General features: G+C 40.1%; 1 protein-coding gene and 1 long non-coding RNA gene across 2 annotated transcripts in view; one reads left to right on the forward strand and one right to left on the reverse strand.

Annotated features, from left to right (window-relative positions):
- LOC128119120 (uncharacterized) overlaps positions 1 to 7,931 on the reverse strand; it is a 48,138-nt gene extending 40,207 nt beyond the window's left edge. The window contains exon 1 of the long non-coding RNA XR_008221452.1: positions 7,825 to 7,931. This is a non-coding gene — a long non-coding RNA (uncharacterized LOC128119120). The remainder of the gene's footprint in view (positions 1 to 7,824) is intronic.
- On the forward strand, positions 7,755 to 19,655 carry Spata4 (spermatogenesis associated 4). Its single transcript, XM_052752304.1, has 6 exons — positions 7,755 to 7,969; positions 8,707 to 8,836; positions 9,177 to 9,295; positions 9,406 to 9,626; positions 15,145 to 15,261; positions 18,826 to 19,655. The coding sequence occupies exons 1-6, from the start codon at positions 7,755 to 7,757 to the stop codon at positions 18,975 to 18,977; spliced, it is 954 nt and encodes a 317-aa protein (XP_052608264.1). The 3' UTR covers positions 18,978 to 19,655.
- Positions 19,656 to 21,242: the final 1,587 nt, after the last annotated feature.

The raw sequence follows: 21,242 nt of genomic DNA on the forward strand, positions 1-21,242 counted from the left end.
CCTTTCTTGCCTAGCTATTGACCATTCAGCTTTTTGTTAGACCAATCAGGTGCCTTAGGCAGGCAAGGCGAAACAAATACAACACATCTTTACATAATTAAACAAACGCAGCACAGACAAATGTAATACATCTTTTCATCCTTAACAAAGGCAGCAGAGACAAATATAACATACCTTCATACAATTAAAGTAATATTCCACAGCATAAACAAATGTAACACATCTTTGCCTAGTTAAAATAATATTCCACAACACTCCCCATATACAGTAGACAGGGAAGTAAAGCCGTACTAGTGACTTTAAGCAGGACCAACAAACAGAACAAATTGAGCCCAGCTCAAATGCTGCTCCATGTGACTGTATGAAGGAAATGTATTTTTATATGATTTAACTAGTAAGTGTCATAGTAGTTCTATTATAAAGCAGTAGATACCAATAAAATAGATATGTCTCATGCCAGGGGTTTGTGAGTACTTCCATCTTATTTCTTCTCTTCACTTCTCAGTTACTGTCTTTCCTTATTCTGTAAGGAATTGTGAGGAACTCCTCCAATTGGAAGTGGGCCACAGGGTATCCGCTGCTGTTGATGACAAATTAAAATCTTGTCATCTTATTGGCAAGAAATGTCTCTAATTTAATATCTTCAGTCATCCGGTTATGTAAGGTGCGAATTTTCAGGTAACCAAACAAGAGTAAAATGAGGAAACCAAGAAATACAATTATTGACATGATCTCCTCGATATTATTTCTCACCTAGAATCCCCCAAGTTGAGAATGTGGTTGAATATTAGTGGATAATCTATACAAAACCCTGTCTTATTCCATCACCATAAAAGCATTTCATGCTGCTTACCAAAGAGGATCAGATATTTTTTTCTAAAATGTCTCCAATGACAGCAGCAATGATGGACACTTACATTATTGAAATATTGCCCAGGCTTCACTGATTAACTTTGATTTTATACATGTTGGCTGAAACTTTTTAAAACGTGTGAATTTAAATGATATATTCCACTTGCAGCACTTACAGATTAACAGCCAAAATATACCCTCCATGTTTTTTATTTATTTATTTATTACCATTATCACATGACCCAGAGGGCCCTCCTGCACCTTCCTGGATACCTGTGATTAGTTACTTTTATATCAACTTAATACAAGCTAAAGTCATTTGGGAAGAGAGAAACTTGAGAAAATGACTCTTCAAATTTGTCTGTGGGCAAGGCTGTATGTATGTTCTTGATTGACAATTGACATGGGAGGTCCAAGCTCACTTAGGGCCGTGCCACTTCCTAGGATAGTGGTCCTGAGTGCTATAACAAAGCAGGCTGAGCAGGCCCTGAAGAGCAAACCAGTAAGCAGCATTCCTCCATGGTCTTTGCATCAGCTTCTGCCTCCAGGATCCTGCCCTGTTGAGTTCTGCCCTGACTTCAATTAGTAATGGACTGTGGTGTGGAACTGTAAATTGATATAGATACTTTCCTTCCCAAGTTGCTTTTGGTCATGGTGTTTTATCACAGCAATAGGAACCCCTAACTATGACAATCAATCCCTGAATGTGGAAACTGCTTTTTACACCATGATACAAAGCACAAACGAAATGTCTGTATTCAGCCACCAAGACGTTTTAGTTTGTGAGTCTTATTTAGGATTATAGCCTTAATAAACTAATCTTCTTATATATAAACTTAGGCAATCACAGTACAAGATTTAATAGCTTATTTTTTGTCATTCTAGCTCTTGATTCACTTTTTGCAAGCACAGTTGGGAATTCTGTACAGTTAAGAAAAGAAAGATATTTATTTCCAATGGAGTTTCCATTTGTAAAGTGATAGTTACAGCTCATTATAGTTTATTTTTCTTCTATTTGTAACTGACTTGCCATTAGGCAACATTATCCACCATTTCATCTGTGTAGATGATGGCAGGAATGTATTTTCAGCATATTATTGTAGATGATGTTCCTGGTATACAGCTAGCAGAGTTATGGGAGAGTAGCTCATACTATGAATATACAAACAACAAAGAGTTTCTAGATTTATTAGCTTCAAAATTATTCAAACTAATACTATCATTTGAGGGATTGAGACATTTAAGTGAATGATTAAATCTTATAATCACTTTTAAGAAGTTTATTCTAATATTGAAAATATTTAATTAGCAATATGGCAAGTAGACATATTCTTAAGCTTAGAGTTCTGATTATTTAAATATGAACAATTTTTCCAATCCATTGTTCAATTATTTCATTTTCATGGCCTATACTTTTCAAATGAAAATAATTGCAGGAGTTGGTGTAACTGTTTAAGTTTCTTCTCCATTCTGGTTACCTTAAAAATGGACCAAACAATTCAGTAAAACCATTTCTGAAAATCGGGCCTTGTAACATTACAAAATAGCATTAGGATGAGATTCCTAAGGAAGGAGAGCCTTAAAACAGATGGCTTAGTGCTGCAGCCTCTGGATGGTGAAGAGTAGAAGACGGAAACGCAATTGGCATTGCCCTTTGCTATACACGTCTATTGTCGTGTGTCTGTGCATTTTGCAAATGCTGTGTTCCAGATAATACTTCTGACAATGTTTATATAGTCAGCATCATTAGAAGACAAGTGAAAAAAATTATGTTCACAAGCAGAGCACAAGTTCACTTGGTTATGACTCTCTCTAGTCTAGAGCAAATATTCAATGGGTGTTCTTGTTCATTATATAAGACTGGGATTTTCCAAAGTCGGCAATACCTGGCTATGACGTGCCCGCTTTATGTCCAAACTTTCTATTTACACCATTTTATTTATCCTGTGAGGTGAGAAGGTCAAAAGCACTGTGGCCTGAAATCAGAGTTCTTACTGCTTCCTATGCTGTGATAGATAAAGTTCTTTAACTTTACTCCCAGAGTCAGGAGTCTTTCAGAGGATCCATGAAACAGATAGGGTAACTCTTCAGGTGGTCTCTACAAAAAATAGAAAGCAAACAAAAACTCCCTAAACAGAAACAAAACCTTCATACCTTTCACAATTCATGATAGCATTGTCTCTAAACTGTAATGTGATGGGCAAGTAAACTATTCTCAATGATTCAAAATAAAACTCTTTTCAATATTAGATCTTGGAAGGAGTTCAGTAATTATACCCCATTTCTTGACCAAGTGAGAGCATGGAGATATTTGCTCTCTGCCTCTAAGATCAGCAGAGATCTGTGGGGTCTTAACATCTCACAGACAGTTACACTATTCTTTGCATTTATGATACTACACTAACTTAACCCAATGAACAAGAAGCAGCTAGTTCCTTAGATGCCTTAGTAAGAGGTAAGTGAGCTAGCAGTAAGGGAAATCTTTTCTTCAGTTATCAGTCAGCATCATGTCCGAAAAGAGAAGTTGCTCTGTGTACCAATCCCTGAGAACTTAATGTAAGGAGCATGTTAAATAGATGCTTAAAAACTGAGCAACTGAAATAGGAACATCAAATTACTACTGCTATTGATGCTTCTGGCAGCAATTATCAACCTCATTGCAGATTTTGAGGTCATAAGCAACTGGGGTTTGGAGGCAAAGCTCTATAAAATCAGAATTCTGAGCAGAAGGTGTCCACAGCTAGTGCTGCATTTCAAAAGCTCCTGGGGACCATCCTAGGACAAAATCTGGGTCTCACACTTCTAAGGAGGACAACTTGTGGGTGGGTGCTAAAATCCCTGTAAGAGTATGATAAAGCCAGGCAACAATGAAAAATGGAAAATAAAACAAAGGAAGAAAAATTGGATTGCATGCTGGAAGCAATTGCCAGTGCCAGGTGAGGTTCTGTTGCTATGGTAACGTGAAAATGAATAGCAAGCAAATGGAAAACAGCAAATCCTGCCATTCTTCCTCTAGTCCCCTGGGTTCTTCAGACTCCTTTATGGGCAGAGTTTACCAGATGTTTAGCAAAAAAGAAGTAATACTCCAGAATCCCAGCTCAGAAGCATAGAGAGTATGTGGTAAGAGAGATGCATGTACTTAACAACTGACACATTACAGAAATAAAATTCTAACTTCAAAGTAAGACTCCAGAATTAAACCCCAGTGGATGGCTAATTTACCTCTGTAAGTCCTAGCAACCAAATCTTGGGTTAGTCCTTATGCATAAACACTTTCTTTTTTTTTATTATTTTTTTTTTTTATTTTGCAATACCATTCAGTTCTACATATCAGCCACGGATTCCCTTGTTCTCCCCCCCTCCCATCCCCCTCACCTTCCCCCCAGCCCACCCCCCCCCCCTCCATTCCCATCTCCTCCAGGGCAAAGCCTTCCCCACAGACTGAGGTCAACCTGGTAGACTCAGTCCAGGTAGGTCTAGTCCCCTCCTCCCAGGCCGAGCCAAGCAATCCTGCATAGGCCCCAGGTTTCAAACAGCCAACTCATGCAATGAGCACAGGACCCGGTCCCACTGCCTGGATGCCTCCCAAACAGATCAAGCCAATCAACTGTCTCACCCATTCGGAGGGCCTGATCCAGTGGGGACCCCTCAGCCATTGGTTCATAGTTCATGTGTTTCCATTCATTTGGCTATTTGTCCCTGTGCTTTATCCAACCTTGGTCTCAACAATTCTCGCTATACTGGACTCCCAGAGATCCACCCAGGGCCTAGTCATGGATCTCTGCATCCAGATCCCTCAGTAGTTGGATGAGGTTTCTTGTAGCTTAAGTTTTCCTGCCTGGCCCACAGTCAGGGCAAATCTCTCTCACCTGCCAGTCCCACAGCCGTCAGACCCGACCAAGTAAACACAGAGACTTGTATTGGTTTCAAACTGTATGGCCATGGCAGGCTTCTTGCTAACTGTTCTTTCAGCTTAAATTAATCCATTTTTATAAATCTATACCTTGCCACATGGCTCGTGGCTTACCGGCATCTTCACATGCTGTTTCTCATCGTGGCGGCTGGCAGTGTCTCTCTGACTCAGCCTTCCACTTCCCAGCTTTATTCTCCTCCTTGTCCCGCCTACACTTCCTGCCTAGCCAATGGCCAATCAGTGTTTTAATTATTGACTAATCAGCAACACATTTGACATACAGAACATCCCACAGCAGTTTCTAGCACAACAATTAGGGTGTTTGGTCATCCCATCACCAGTAGGTCAGTTCGGGCTGTCTCTCGACCATTGCCAGCAGTCTGTTGTGGGGGTATCTTTGTGGATTTCTGTGGGCCTCTCTAGCACTTTGCTTCTTCCTATTCTCATGTGGTCTTCATTTACCATGGTCTCCTATTCCTTGTTCTCCCTCTCTGTTGTTGATCCAGCTGGGATCTCCTGCTCCCCCAAGCTCTCTTTCCCTCGACCCTCGCCTTTCACTACCCCCACTCATGTCCAGGCTGTTCATGTAGATCTCATTCTATTTCTCTGTCATTGGGCGAGCATAAACACTTTCTATAAGCCTAATGGGTAATTCATTTCCTGAGGAAATATCCATGGATATGTTAACATGGAAGGGTGAAAATTTCATGGGATCCCACACCTAGAACTACAAGAAACTTCTGACTGCTGAGAGAAGCAGAGTTAGCTTCCCCTAGGGATGAGTCCCCTTATTGACTTTCCAATGCAGAATGGCCAGTTTTGAAATCATAGATACACTACCAAGAAAAACAGACTCAGCAGTGTGTGTGTGTGTGTGTGTGTGTGTGTGTGTGTGTGTGTGTGTGTGTGTATTCCCCAAATTTACATTATATTAACTTAACCCAATGAACAAGAGGAAGTTAGTTCCTTAGCTGCCTTAGTAAGAGGTAGGTGAGCTACCAGTAGGGGAAACCTTTACTTCATATATAAAGATTTGTGCATACACATACATATCGCTGTGTGCATGTAATAATAATTTTAAAAAAAGGCATCAACTTGAGAGTGCAGGTATGGGAGCAGTTCAAGGGAGTGAGAAAAGGGGGCAGTGATGGGATTCTCTTTCCTTTCTCTTTTAAAGTGAATAAACAATTTATTTAACATTCAAACTTCACTAAGACATGTGCAATATGGCAACTTTACTGGGGGTTTAACCCTACCAAGGATATGATTGCTTGCTTCAAGATTTATTTATTCTTTTATGTATGAGTGCTCTATCGACTTTATAACACTATAGATGCTTGTGAGCCACCATGTGGTATCTGGGAATTGAACTCAGGACCTCTGGAAGAGTAGTCAGCGCTCTTAACCTCTGAGTCATTTCACTAGGCCCCCGGGATCCTATTTTCATTAAAAACATTTCTAAAAAAATTTTCTCTATCCCTTTGCACAGTTATTCATTTCTTCTATTATGAAACATATTTCCAGAGTAATAAAAATAATATACACCGAGGACAAAGTACCTAGCTATTTCCTCTATTGCTCTAAGAACCACATATTTGATTACTTTATCTAATCCTCACAAACCTCCTAAGTTTTATACCACATTCCCATGTTTTACAAATAAGGTTGATTAAATAACTTGCCCAGAGTCACACAGCTAATTAGAAGTAGAACTAGTTCTTTAAAGCTTATGTCTTAAAAATATTATTTTAGTTATGTGTATATGCCTGTGTGTTGACTGGTTCATGTGAGCACAGGCTCTCTGTGGAGGAAAGAGGTGGCTTGATTTCCCTAGAGCTGGAGTTATAGTGGTTGTGAGGTGCCTGGCATGGTGCTGCGAACTGAACTCAGGTCCTTTGCAAGAGCGAAGATCAACCCCTCAGCTCAACATCTCAACCCCTGAGCCATCTTTACACGCTCTGAAACTGTGTCTCAATCAATTCAGAATACTGCCTTCTCAAATCCAATTCATAGATCAATTCCTCTGAGAGCATTTTGCTCTAAAGACTTTAAGGGGTTTCCATAATCTTTCCTGCATAGCTATTTAATTTACAATTGCCTATGACCACTTTGCAATAATTTTTCATTTTCTACTTTATTCGCTAATGAATTACACGTCTAGATTAGTTACCGGCACGGAAGGACTCAGTAAATATTTGTTGGATGAAACCATGCATCCAGGACATCTTGAAGTATAAGAATATAATCTATAAATTGTTTTAAAATACGTTACTTTAATGGACATCTGATATAATCATTAAGGAATTTGGTGCTATATATATCTATAGATATATATAGATATATATATAGAGAGAGTTGGTTTTTGAGACTGGGTTTCTCTGTGTAACTTCGGCGCCTTTCCTGGAACTCACTCTGTAGCCCAGGCTGGCCTCGAACTCACAGAGATCCTCCTGCCTCTGCCTCCTGAGTGCTGGGATTAAAGGCATGAGCTACCACCGCCCAGCAAGGTATGATAAATTTTAAAGTTATTTTTCTTTTTGAAACAAAATTCCTGTGGCTTCCAGTTCTATCCCCCATTCCCACCCAACCCCCTCCCCCCCCCAAAAAAAAAACAACTTTCGCTGAATTCTAGAGTTTTCTCACATCCCTCTTCAAGATGCTTTATTGACCATTGGCCACTGCTAATAGACCATAATACATACAAAACTTGTGAACCCAGATAAAATGAAAGATTTCTCAACATATTGCAGGTGGAACCAACAACTTACACTTGAAGCTCTGTCTAAGGTTTAATTTCCTCAGACTGTTATGGTCCGACGGGTCCAGAGATTCCCGGCTTCAACATACCACTTCACTTCCCAAACTTCTGCAAGGCTTCAGGAGGTCTAGGGCAACTGATGCAGAGACCGAAGCCCCGCCCCTTGACCCTATGCGTCCCACCCCCACCCGCCTAGAGCTTGTCTGTTGCCATAGAAACCCAGAAAGCGCCATGGCTGCCGCCGGTCAGGCAGATGAGTGCTCATCACAGCCGGCGGCAGCCCCATCCAAGTCATCCTCACCTTTACCGTCAGCGGTTTCCGTCCGAAAGAAGCCTAAGAAATGTGTGATGTATCCGCATCCCCCGAGGAGCTCCCGCCTGTCTCGTACCGTCCTGCGCTGGCTCCAGGAGCTGGATCTCAGCTTTTTCCCTAGGAACATCACCAGGTGCAGAAACAAGCCAGGCCCCAGGGAAGGGCCCCAAGTCTCACCCCCGCCCCTCGGCCACCTGCAGGGCTTCAGCTCAGGCTCTGTTGTCCTGGAATTGGCCGCCCTTCACCCTACAAGACATTACACATCAAGACAGGAAGCTCCAGAAAAACTTGAAACATTTTTTTTTTTGCATCGATTTTATTCAACTGATCGTTACATTGTAGACTTAGGCTAACACGGAGTGCTTTGATAACTACAAAAGCCAAGGGCTCTCTGTATTAATAGTAATAAGAATTAGTTTACCCTCCTTTAGAAAGGAGGTAAGTTCGAGTGTGACCTAGAGTTAAAAAGCTGCGGCTTACCGGAAACACGCTGAATGTCACTGGCCGTTGCTATGGAATGTGAACAAAATTCCATAAAAATGAAGACCATGGATCTTTTGCAGGAAGACTAAGTTACTAATTTCAGTAGTGGACTATTCGAAAAAACGTCTGTGATACTTTCAGTGGCCATTTGAATCACTTGGCAATATTGTTAAATCTAACCATTTGGATTCATTAAAGGAACACCAAAGCCTTAGAGAATAATTTTAACACACTGCTTTCCATTAAGAGTCCTTCTTAGAAAAATGAACCAACACAAGTGTTTCCAGACATTTTGTCATTATGAAGTATTAGCCATTAATCACACAATTATATAAATTATATTAACGATACTTTCTTTTTCTTCATTTCCTTATTGTTATGCATCAGGGATTTTTCAAATGGCTACCTAGTTGCAGAGATATTCTGTATATATTACCCCTGGCACCTTAGGTTATCATCCTTTGAAAATGGAACCTCCTTAAAAGTCAAGCTGGATAACTGGGCACAGATAGAGAAGGTAAATGAATAAATTCACAACAGTTTACTGTGGAGTTTGTTTTAGAAAGTGCACCTTTTATATTATTGATATCTGTGAGAGAGAAACAGAAAGGAGAGAGTATGTCAAGTCTAGGATATAACTGAAGTTTGTCGAGCTCCAATTGTTTACATTACAAAATTATAAATAACCTATGAAATTCAGCATATATCAATTAGTGTGGTACATAACAGTGGCTTCCTTGCAAACAATAGCAAACGTTGATAATTAACAAAAATTTTAGTTCAAAAGAGAAGAGGGTTGAATTTGGTTATTTTTCTAGAACTTTCGACGACTAAGTATTTTCTTTCTATTATTAAAGTTTCTAGCAAAAAGAAATTTAAAACTACCTAAAGAACTAATCCATGGGACAATTCACTGTAAACCTGGGGTGCCGGAAATACTGATTCAAGAGGTTTACACTTTACTCACACATCGAGAGTAAGTAGTTTGAAATTTTATAACTGTATAATTTAACGTAAACTTGGGATGATGTAAGGCTCATGAATAAGACATGTTTTGTCAACAATACTTTTGTTTCTTATTTCCAGAATTAGAAGCATCCAGGAAGACTACCCCAATTTCACAGACTATAGTTACCAAATGCGTTTGCCACTCGTTCCCAGGTCTACCCTTTCAAAGTCTATTAAAGATAACATTAGGTTATCGGAATTACTAAGCAATCCTAATATGCTCAGCAATGAACTCAAGATAGAATTCCTCTTCCTTTTACAAATGTTGCAAAGAAAATTGAGTAGAAAATTAAACCCAGGTAAGCTTTCCCTGCCGACAGGTGAGTTCTTCTGAAATCAGCAGGTTTGGTCTTGAGCTCAGATGGGAGAAAATGATGCGGTACAATGAGTGATTCTCACTGGAATGGATTCTTTCTCTATCTATTTCTTTCTGTGGAAGCCACAAGTTATATAGCGAATAGACTCCCATTTTTAGAAAAATGTTTATCAGCCTACAAATCAAACGTTTGTGGGAAATAAGTTCACATATCAACCACACCTCAAGAGAGCAGGAACATTTGCCTCAAGTGGTCCTCCAGGTGTTGGGAAGAGCTTAAGATTATCATGATTCATTCTTGATGCCGTGGGGGAGAATATGGTCAGAGATACTTTTTCTCTACTATAGTTGTTGGTATGTGGGTGGAAGGGCAGCTTTCCAAAGGCTCGCCAAAATGATTGTTAAGTCATCTTAAACTCTTGCCGTCCTGCCCATCAGTTGTCCCAGGCAGATGGCAAAGTGAAAGTGGTATTCCATCTCTACCATTATCTCCAATTTTTTTTGCCTCTGTTTTTATCTTTCTCATGTCTGTATCTTATCAACTGCCTCCTGGATTTCACACATAGAAAACCGATTGTTTCTGTAGCAAACCAACTGTTCAGGAAATCTGTGTGTCATTAGGATGTTTCTTCCCTTTGAACTATATTTACTGAAGGAAAGAGCCACTTTCTCTTCAGTCTCTGGAAGGTGGAAGGCTGCAGCTTGAATTCTTCTCCACACTTGGGCTGTGTGGATAGCCCCCACATGAATGCTGCTTGGCCTTTTCTCTTCCCTTACTGTGTTCATTTCTCAAACTCCTATACTGTTTCTCTTCCTTGATCTGTTATCTCTGGTTCTACTCATTTATTTGTGAGCAAAGAAATAACGTAAGGTATTAATACCTTTGCAGGATTTTATACTTAAAATGTGTATGTTTTAAACATTACAGGTAAACATTACAATTTTGTTGCAAAAAGTATTGCACACCCATGTATTTAATACATTTACATATATTATATATGAACAATTTAAGAAGCTGCTAATGATGGTAAACTGTAAGACAAATTACAGTCTTACTAATAAAAACCTGGAGCCAGATATTGGGATTAAAACTGAGAGATCAGAAAAGCAGAAAGAAGCCAGCCACGTTTTTTCACCACTTGGAGACCCTCAGCCAAAGAGACCTACTTCCTGTATACTCACACCTATATGCCTTTCTATTCTGCATCTCACTTCCTCTCTCTGCCCAGCTACATCACTTCCTGTCTGTCTGTATAGACCTCCAGACCTTTATGGTTAACTAGAGTTGGAATTTAAGGCATGTGCCACCATGCCTGACTCTGTTCCCAGTGTGGCCTTGAACTCACAGAGATCCAGATGGATCCATGCCTCTCGGGTGATAGGATTAAAGGCATTAGCTACCATTGCCTGACTTCTATGTTTAATATAGTGGCTGGCTTTTTCCTCTGATCCTCAGATACACTTTATTAGGGTGCACAATATTTTGGAGGACACAATACATCACCACAGTAAACAGTTGCCCATCTTTATGCAGTTTAAGAAATATGCCGGGCGGTGGTGGCGCACGCCTTTAATCCCAGCACTCGGGAGGCAGAGCCAGGCGGATCTCTGTGAGTTCGAGGCCAGCCTGGGCTACCAAGTGAGTCCCAGGAAAGGCGCAAAACTACACAGAGAAACCCTGTCTCGAAAAACCAAAAAAAAAAAAAAAAAAAAAAAAAAAAATAGTACCAACACCTTCTCTTCTCTGGGTGGAACCTTCTTGATTGAACTCATCACACTCTCCTCCCAGGGAAACCACTGTCTTCCTGCTTGAGTTGATAGATTAGATTTCCTAGATTAAATTAATTTCCTAGATTAAAATAAAGTTAAGCCATATATACCATCATGTTATTCTCAGTTTTAGCCACACACATATACACACTTGTGTTTGCATGTTCTGCATGTGTTGTACTAGTGATTGAACCAAGGGCCTCAAGCATGCTAGGCAAGTTCTCTACCAGTTAGTTATATCTCCATGTGTTGTTTGTTTGTTTGTTTTTGTTTTTCCCAACATGGTTTCTCTGTGTAACAAGTAACAACTCTGGCTGTCTTGGCACTCACTTTTTAGATCAGGTTGGCCTTGAACTCACAGAAATCTGCCTGCTTCTGCCTCCTGAGTGCTGGGATTAAAGGCCTGCACCATCAATCCTGGCTATATCTCCATGTCTTATAATACTTCTTTTCTTTACTCTTCTTTCCTTTCCTTTTTTTAAAGTGAGTTTCTTTCATTTTATTTTTTATTGCTTTTGTTGTTCTTCAGAGAAAGCCTTTGTTTTTTTTTATGTTGTTGAAAATAGAGTTTTTTCATACAATGTATTCTGATTACAGTTTCCTCTCCCCCAGCTCTTTCCAGTTCCTCCCTGTCTTCCCTCCCACTTTATTGTTATTTTCCTACACCATATTCTGATTATGGTTTTCTTTTCATCTCTTCCCGGATCCTCCCCACCCTTCCAACTCCACACCTTCTTTCTCTCTCTCCTAAGAAAACAGGCAAATAATAAGGACAAAGAAACAAAAAAGAAAGAAAGAAACTAAGAGAAGGAGAAACACACACCGAGAGACACAAACAAAACCCATATCTATACATCTAACTTCTGTTGATTTTATGGAACTTTGTAGTGTGCAGAACAAGTCTTCACATTGCCTGCACCTTAACGTTTGAGAAGTGTATTTATTACATGACAGTGCAGAGAGTCTTTTGCAGATACAACCAAAGCTTGGAGTTCAAAATTAGGTGGGCCCTAGGCAAAGATCTTTCTCCAACTGAAAGTAGAAAGATGTAGTAGCAGAAGAGAGGTTGCTGACTGGGGGACATAAAAAACACAAGAAACTATGTGGCCCAACTTCTAGGACAAAACAAAACAAAACAACAAGGACAAACAACCATGTTTGGTTGATAGCTAGGAAAGAAAAAGAACTCAGACCCACAAACACAAAGACAGACTCTATGCCGAAATGAGCATGCACTGGCAGGGGGAGTCATCCCCAGAACTTCCAGGAAGGAATACAGCCCAGCTGATGCTTAAGATCATAGTTGGAAGACTCCACATGGAGGACCCAGACATCCAAACTGAGATTAAAATGGCTAGTATAATTTTAAAAATGTATGGTATTGTGTTATGGTAGAAAGGAAGAATAAAACTTTTATAGGTAATTCTGTGTTCCCAGTACATTGTCAATGTGATCACTTTTATTTAGTAATTAAGTGGAGCCTTTTGCTTTTAAGATCTTACTGCATCTGTGTTTTCTCTGAGGAGTGGCTTATTTTAGCACCACTTTGGAATGGTTTATTCTCCTTTCCCTAACTTCAAGGCCCGTTCACATTCCACCTCCTGTGTATCTATTCCTCCAAGCTCTCTTCTTCTTACTCACCTCACCAATTATTGTTTTATAAGTAAGTGTTGATAGCTCACGAAGCCGCCAGTCTTGTTCTGCTCTGAAGTGGTCTATTGAGTGGACCTAGCTTATTTATTTATATCAGCTTCCACTGTTAGGTCATCAATGTTGCCTGTAGTCATGTCTGTATTCAGATCTACCTAACTGTTTAAGCTTTTCATCTATCTTGTTTCTGTAGCTTCTCTCTTTTATTTTGGTCTGAATTCTTTCAAAAAACATCGTTATCAGTTTTTGAAAACTTCAAATTGCCACCCTTTAATGCTACACTGGAAATAAGAACATGTACTTTATTGTAGTCTAAAATTAACGTCTGCACCATCTTCCCTGAGCTATAAAAAACCAGGAATATAGAGGTGAAGTTCTACCTCCTCCACGCGTCACTGAAAACCTTTTGTCTAGCGTTTCACTTTGCCTAGTTAGGTTTTGTTGTTCAAGGCCCGTTCACATTCCACCTCCTGTGTATCTGTTCCTCCGAGTTCTCTTCTTCTTACTCACCTCACTAACTATTGTTTTATAAGTAAGTGTTGATAGCTCACAAAGCCACCATAGGAGCTGCGGCTGCTGCTGCTGCTGCTGCTGCTGCTGCTGCTGCTGCTGCTGCTGCTGCTCATTTTCTTTTACCTTTTGGAAAGTGTCACTTAGGCTATGTTAGAACTCGCTCTGCAGCCCAACCTGGTCTGAAAACCATGATCCTCCTGCCTCAGCTTTCAGGTGCTTTGACTTTAGACATGAGACGCCACACCCCAGCCAGGTTGCTTTTAAAGCAACCAATCAGACATTAACGCATGTTTCATCTCATTTAAAAGTCCATCGTTACTCCTGTATATTGTTTTCTTTGGACATAGCTTCATATAGCCACGAGTACATTTTTTTTATTCTTTAAATAATACTCAGTCTCCTATGGTGATTCATACTTTTCTATTTATTTTATTATTTATTTATTTATTTTTGTGTGAGTGTGTGTGCACGCATACCACAGCACATGTGGTCATAGGACAACTTTATGGAATCAGTTCTCTCCTTCCACCTTTACTGAGCCATTTCCCTGGGCTCATCTTGATTCTTGGTACTTTGGACTATGAAAGGTTTTGGTTTTTTTTTTTTTTTTTTTTTTTTTAATTTATTCCCAAAGCAGTGAATAGAGATGTTAAGAGTTAAGGGGCTGATGTTGATGGGTGTTTCTTTTGCCCTCAGAAAGCATGAGTGATGAGCAAATAACCATGATGTAAGATAAACTACAAGGATGGAAAGGGCCTTTAACTGTGAAGAGAAAATGGTCAAAAATGGGACTAGCTTAAAGGAAATTTGAGAATTGTGAAAAGTTTTGTCACTAAGTAAATACTTGTTTGCAGAACAAAACAGATGCTGTATGATTCATTTACATGAACTACAGAAATAGATTAGACTAACTCACAGTGACAGTTGTCAGTCACCTTGTAGGGTACTCTGGGCAACAGGGGAGGGACTTGGGGTACTCTGGGCAACAGGGGAGGGCTTGTAGGGTACTCTGGGCAACAGGGGAGGGCTTGTAGGGTACTCTGGGCAACAGTGGAAGGCTTGGGATACTGGTATTGCATGATTTCTTTTGAGCTGTGTAATGATACCTCAAGGGGTGTTCATTCCAAACACCAATTCATTGGCATGAATTAAACTTATGATCTATGTTTTTATATAAGATCTTGAATAAAACCATATTAAAAACCGAAAGGACCACCTGCAAGTCTCAGTGGGAAAAGAAAGCCCGGTGACCTGTGTTTGATGCCCAGAACCCACATGGTACCCTCAAGCCGTGACACTCATGCTCCCACCTCCCCCATTCATACATTCACTGAAACAAATTCATGCCACAAAGTAAAAAAAAAAAAATTACAGGAACATAAAGACACGACCTTTAAAGTGATATTTTAAAATACAGTGACTACTTTGTTCATCAAAAATGACCAATGGGGAGGAGAGTTATACAATATGATAAAAACAATAATGTCCTTAATTATTAAAACCCAATGTCTTCTTTCAATAATTCCAGCATGACTTTAAAAAACAACTTTGGTGTTTATATCCTATAGGGTGGTTCAACATCAAACCAACAGTGGGAGAAATTACAATTGACCATCTTCCTGTGCAAGGCTTTGGGCGCAGATACAAGTCAAAGATTTCAAAAGAAAGAGTTATGTCTTCTTTATGTAAGTTTTGGTTTTAAGTTTTTGTCTGGTAACCGGATTTTTAAAAATTGTTCCTCTAGAGTTTTGGAATAAGGTAAAATGTCGGTCCGAACTTCACTCTGAAACCAGGTATTAACTTAGTGATGTTCTGCGTCTTGACAAGCAGAGTGAGGTAGCCAAAGGTCTTCTCTGCCAAACCACACTACACAAACCATCTGAGTTCACATCCTCAAGTGCAGCTGCTGGAAATAAGAGAAGCTTCACTCAGAGCTCAAAACCCAATCCCTCCACAGCTGGGGGGATGGGCTGGACTTCCCAGAAACAGAATGACAAGAGGACACTATTTAAACCACATCAACACAGGAAGCACTGGAATCACAGCAAACCGCAGTCCACGAGAACGCAGGTGGCCTGTTCAGCTGTTGTGTAGCTTATCAGTTAAGAAAGCTTCTTTTTTTTTTCCTTTTTCTTTTTAAATTTTTGATGGCTGGAAAAATCAAAACTATTTCCAGACGCAAAAACATGTAAGGGAATTCAAGGTTTTGTGTTGATAAACTACACAGGAAATACACACCCAGCTTGTTTTCTGCCTGGTTGTGACTCTTTTTATCCTACAGTAGCAGGGGACAGTAGTTGCCTAAGAAATTGTATGGCTCACAAACTTTGAGTTGCCAGATTTAGCTAATAAGAACCAAGGTTCTTTTAAAAAAATTTCAAATTCTAAAATTCTTTTTAAATTTGCTTTTATTTTGAGACACCATCTTGTTTTAGAGCCCATGCAATCCTCCTGCCTCAGCCTTCTGAATGTTGGGGTTATAGACATTTACTGCCATACCTGGCTACAACAAATAACATGTTTACTTAGTATGTATTTTCACTTGAAAGATAATGCTTATCTTATTTACTAGGTACTCTGTATTTTATTTGACAATTCTAAAATATTATCAAGTCCTTTATAGAACATATTTGCTCATGTTGGAACATGTTTCTTTGCATGGTAAATTTTAATAGGTAGGGGGTATTCCTTGTTTCCATCAGATATGAAAGAGCAATCTCAGCATGGCCATTTCAAAAGAATTATGATCTCTGGGGGCCATCAATATATTAATACATATTATAATTATCTTTAAAATGGGTTTTAATCCTTTTTTTAAAAAAATTGTAAATTACTATTTACTTTTGCTCTGTTAAATGGTTCCGTTGAACAAGTGTTCGTCAGAGCCCAGACTGTAGATTGTAATACCCACACCTGAAGCTGCATCAAAACCCCTTAACTCACATCCAATGACAATGTACAACATTTAGTATGTTAGAATCCAGCAGTTATGACTGACAATGCTTTTATGAAAAATGAATCCAGAATCTCTCTTTGGATTCTAGGAATGCATCCTGTCTTTCAGCTTCCACAACCGTTTTTCTGTAAGTGGGATTTGTAATAAAGGCTCCAGCTTGGTGAGGCTGTCAGTAGAAACAGTGTGGAACTGGTCCTGATGGGAAGACCACAAGGGGCATCTTGCTCCATCCTCTTCTCCTTGCTTCTTTTTCCTTATAGCTGTTGGATCTGATTAGGGATGGGAAATGGTGGGAGGGGACAGGAGATTCAAAGCATGGTTTCTTTCCTGTGTACAAAAGAGAGGCAGCATACAAAATCCTGGATCTCCACATTCCCTCAGTGGTACACAAATAAATAAATTAATTAAAAAAAAAGGAATTTAGAACAGGGCCTGTATGCTGGCTAGTTTTATATCAACTTGTGAAAAGCTAGAGTCATCAGAGAGGAGGGATCCTAAACTGAGAATGTGCCTCCATGAGACTGGGCTGTAGGTAAGCCTGAAGGGCATTTCTTAATTAGTGGTTAATGTGGGAGGGCCCAGCCAACTGTGGGTGGTGCCATCCATGGACAGGTAGTCCTGAGTTCTATAAGAAAGCAGGCTGAGCATGTCATGGGAAGCAAACCAGTAAGCAGCATCCATCTATGGCCTCCTGCCTCCGTGTTCCTGCCCTGCTTGAGTTCCTGCCCTTACTATTTTTGATGATGAACTGCTATATGGAACTGTGAGTAAAACAAACCCTTTTCTCCCCAAGCTGCTTTGGTCATGGTGTTTCATTACAGCAGCAATAATCCTAACCAAGACAGTCTGACACCTAGTTAATTGCAACAAAACAAGACAAAATCCTGAATGCTTCATTGAATTGCTAATGGATGTTTCTGATTATGGTTATTTAATTTGGGACCCTCTAAAAGCTCATGCAGGTATTTAGGAAAGCTGAATGACAAACTAGGCAGGGTAGTGTTTGTATGTGTTTAGGTCCATCACTTGTCAAGCTGAGGCAGGAGTCTGAGTCTTAGGCCAGCTTGCATTACACAGTGAGATGCTGTGTCTAAACAAGGAAATCAGAAAGTAAACCATAGAAGAAACAAGGAAATGAAAACAGTTTGTTCTCATTACTTCATAAAGGACTTCAAATAGAAGGAATGTTTGCTTTTACCATTTGAAAAATGGACTGCTGTGTAGACACTTCCTCCTTCATAGGCTTCCTTCAGGCTTCCTATTAGTGACCCTCTGGGTGGCCTTTTAAGATTTGTGATTCTCTTCTTTTTCCAAATGGCTGACGGGTTTGAGGGATAATGCCCTGTTCTAGTCACTTAGATTCTTACTTGAAGTACACTAGGATAAAGGAATGGTTTGCTTGATTTGGGTCATTTAATATGTGAAAACTCTTTTACACATTTTATAATTTTAAAATTTTTATAATTTATAATATGAAAGTAATTTCAGTTCAGGTGTTTTTGGCGAAAGGATACAATGATTACTTCAAGTCAGCTTTTATGAGCTGAAAGGTAATAAAAGGAAGAGAAACAAATATTATACTCTAGGGACTTTATTCTTTTTTTTGGAGCGGAGGACCGAACCCAGGGCCTTGCGCTTGCTAGACAAGCACTCTACCACTGAGCTAAATCCCCAAGCCCGTTAGGGGAACTTTATTTTTTAGGTTTGGTCAGAATCTCACTAAAATTACATGCTGTTCTCTGGAATACAAAATTCCAGTCAACGGTAAAGCAAGTTACAATTTAAAAAGTTATACACTTAAGTTTCTGTAGTCACTTGCCTAAATCTTGTGTCTCAAGGGACAGCAAAGGCAGATTTCTTAGTTGCCACTGGCCCATCATTATTAGAACTGAATGATCTGGAGTCTGGGTGCCAGAATGGATGACAGAGTAATGGGAGTTCTATAAACTGAGTTATGACCCATGCATATTTGCCAAAGCTAAGTACAAAATCAGGTCTCTGTTTGTTCAGCTGCTTTCTGAAGCAATATCTAAAAATACATGAGTTATGTCTTATAACCAAAATAAACCCTGGATATTTTCAGCCATTGCTGATAAATTTTGGAGGAGGTAACGCATTCTATTATATTATTTATAATGTATGATTTAAATATTCTGTTTACTAATTTATTAAGTATAACCAGTGCTCAGACTACTGTTATTCTGAAATAGATTTGCTATATTAGAGAGATGCTGGTAGGGCTATAGACATTTCAGAACTATAAATTCATTCTTTGTTACTTTAAATATCCCAGCAAAATCAAGCAATGACGAGAACCAACATAGAGAAATTCAAGTGAAGCAAAGTGGAAAACCTTCTTGTGAGTCTGTTACAAAAGTTATCAGAACTTCGGACGAAACAAAGGAGGACACGTGTGAAGTGGCTTCAAAGAAGCAATGCCACTAACATCTGCCACAATGTGAGAACATAGTGACCCAGCCTTGGATGTATTTCAATAATAAATAACTTAGACTGGTGTCTTCGCTGCAACTGAGCTAAAAAAGATTTCTTTTTTTTATGTGATTCCACACATAGCTAGCTTCTAAGTGTCATCAGAACATGGTTGAAAGAACGTCACATGATGAACAATGCTTTGGGGAACTGTGAGAGAGGCCCCAGGAAAAAAAGGCAGAGGCCTTTTACCTCAGGTGCATTTTTTTTTCCTTGGTTGTTCTTGGACATGATTTCCTGCCTCCTGAAACAAACATGTGCATTCAATTTATAAGACATGTTATTCTTGTTGGGTATCAGAACGTAGCTATAGGATCTATCCTGGCGAAAGGATGGAGTGCTGTCCTCAGTGTGCCCTGAATCTGGGTATGGCCTTCTGTCTTGCTTTCATGCTTTCCCAGATATAATCTACAACACATGCCTGGCAATTGTGTTCTAACTGGTCTGTCCTGAGGAAGTTCTGGAAAAAAGGCTGCTTGGTTAATATTTAGTATGTGCTTATTGGCATTTATTTACATGTTTTTCTGATCATGTTTTTTCTGAACTCAAACAACCTTCCTTGTACCATTGATTTGTTTCATTCATGTATAAAGATGCACTGAAACGGAATTAAAATTCCAGGTCTTGAAGACAGATCTACATAGGTTGGCAAAGGTAGACAAGTAGGTACATCAAGAAACCACTGAACACAGCCAAAATGCATGGGCAAGAAACAGCAGCTCCCAGCTGGGAAAGTCTGTTGGGTTATACAGAAGCACTGCTGGGAGGGGAGCTCCAACACTGGAATACCCAGGTGGGTAACCATGGGAACACTGGAGATGCTTCAGTTGTGATCAGAAGCATTCAGGTACCAACTGCCATGGTCAGGAATGTTCAAGTGAGACTGTTCCGGTCAGCAATGCTCAGGCAGCCATTAGGGAGTTGAAAATACTTCAGGTTTCTGTTTCTCAGCAAAACCAAGTCTCCTAACAAAAGCTAGGCCATCACAGGACCTGCACCAGCACCCTAAAGTATTGACATCAGCTCTGCCATTGTGGGGGCCCTGTCTTGGAGACCTGACATTCCAGTCCTTTGTTGGTGGTAAGCCACTTACAGTTCAGTAGAAATATTGGAAAAGGGAAAGTTTGGAATTCTGGTCCCAAGCAGGGCCTCAAGCTGGCAGGTAGTGATAGGAGACCTGAGGAAATTCTGTCAGGATCATTTGGTTTTCTGAACATCCAGTCAGCTCATTGTTTCCTGGAAAAAGAAAAATGTCTGAAGAGACTAGGCAATCCTTACTATGAGGAGAACACAGATGCAAGACTGAGGAGAGGTACAAGCCACAAGGCCACAGGAGAATACAGTGAGGGTCTTGTGTTGGAATTAGCCCCTGGGGGTAAGATTCTGCATGCCAGCTCATGTAGGGTTTTAATCTGCTCTTCTAGCTGCCCATATTGGTAGTAGTTTGTTTCAGAGTAACAGCAGTTTCCTTCCTTGAGAATGAAACAAGCATCTTTCTCCTCAGCTGCCAGAGGGTCTAGGGACCTTCAGTCTTGTAGTATCACTGAGGCCAGGAAGCTGAGCTGTTCTTTTGTTAGCAGCGGGGCTGAAGTAGAATGCTGGGTGATGTCTGTTATGTGGGTGGAGATCTGTTGAGATGCAGACTATGACCCTTCCCACTGCTACCAAGCCCATGGCATCCCCTGAGAGTACCAATCATGAGTTAAAGGGCCACTGCGTGCAGGACCCATGGGAGTGCTAAAGAAGAGTCTCCCTTCAACATATAGGGTCATCTGAGGAACCAATAAGGTTGGGAAGCAGGGACCTGGGGTGGAACAGCTATGCTTTTATAGAGCTTAGAGTGACACCGTAAGAAGGTCTCCTCTGGGATTAGTAGGGGTTTTGAAAATGAGCTAGCCTTATGAGCAGATGAGGGACAAGGCTGGAAGACCTTGTTGAAGAGGCAATCTCCTGGATTTTCCAGGGGGTAAAGAGGCACTGGTGCAGAGAACTAGGGGAAATGGGACTCAGGATTAAATGGAATAGATGTCAGGGTTACCTTGGAGAGGGGGATGGTCACCACAAGGGATTGTAGCAAAAGAGCAGAGAGGAAATGAGGTTGTGTTGAGGGACCCCGTGTCTCCACTATCAGTAGGGAGAAGATACAGGGAGACATTTAAGATGGTTGTCCATGAGGCAGGGTTGAAAAGTTTAAGTTTATGGAATGCTGAGTCTAGGTTA

This window comes from Peromyscus californicus, unplaced genomic scaffold, assembly GCF_007827085.1.
Source record: "Peromyscus californicus insignis strain IS unplaced genomic scaffold, ASM782708v3 Scaffold_23__1_contigs__length_62951481, whole genome shotgun sequence".
In the NCBI taxonomy this organism is placed as follows: Eukaryota; Metazoa; Chordata; class Mammalia; order Rodentia; family Cricetidae; genus Peromyscus; species Peromyscus californicus.

Bases quoted from the DNA above. Each gene is read 5' to 3' on its own strand.
- Spata4 (XM_052752304.1), top strand. From the start codon at position 7,755: ATGGCTGCCGCCGGTCAGGCAGATGAGTGCTCATCACAGCCGGCGGCA. The intron at 7,970-8,706 runs GTGCAGAAACAA...GTTATGCATCAG, and splicing joins TTCCCTAGGAACATCACCAG to GGATTTTTCAAATGGCTACC. The intron at 9,627-15,144 runs GTAAGCTTTCCC...TATATCCTATAG, and splicing joins GAGTAGAAAATTAAACCCAG to GGTGGTTCAACATCAAACCA.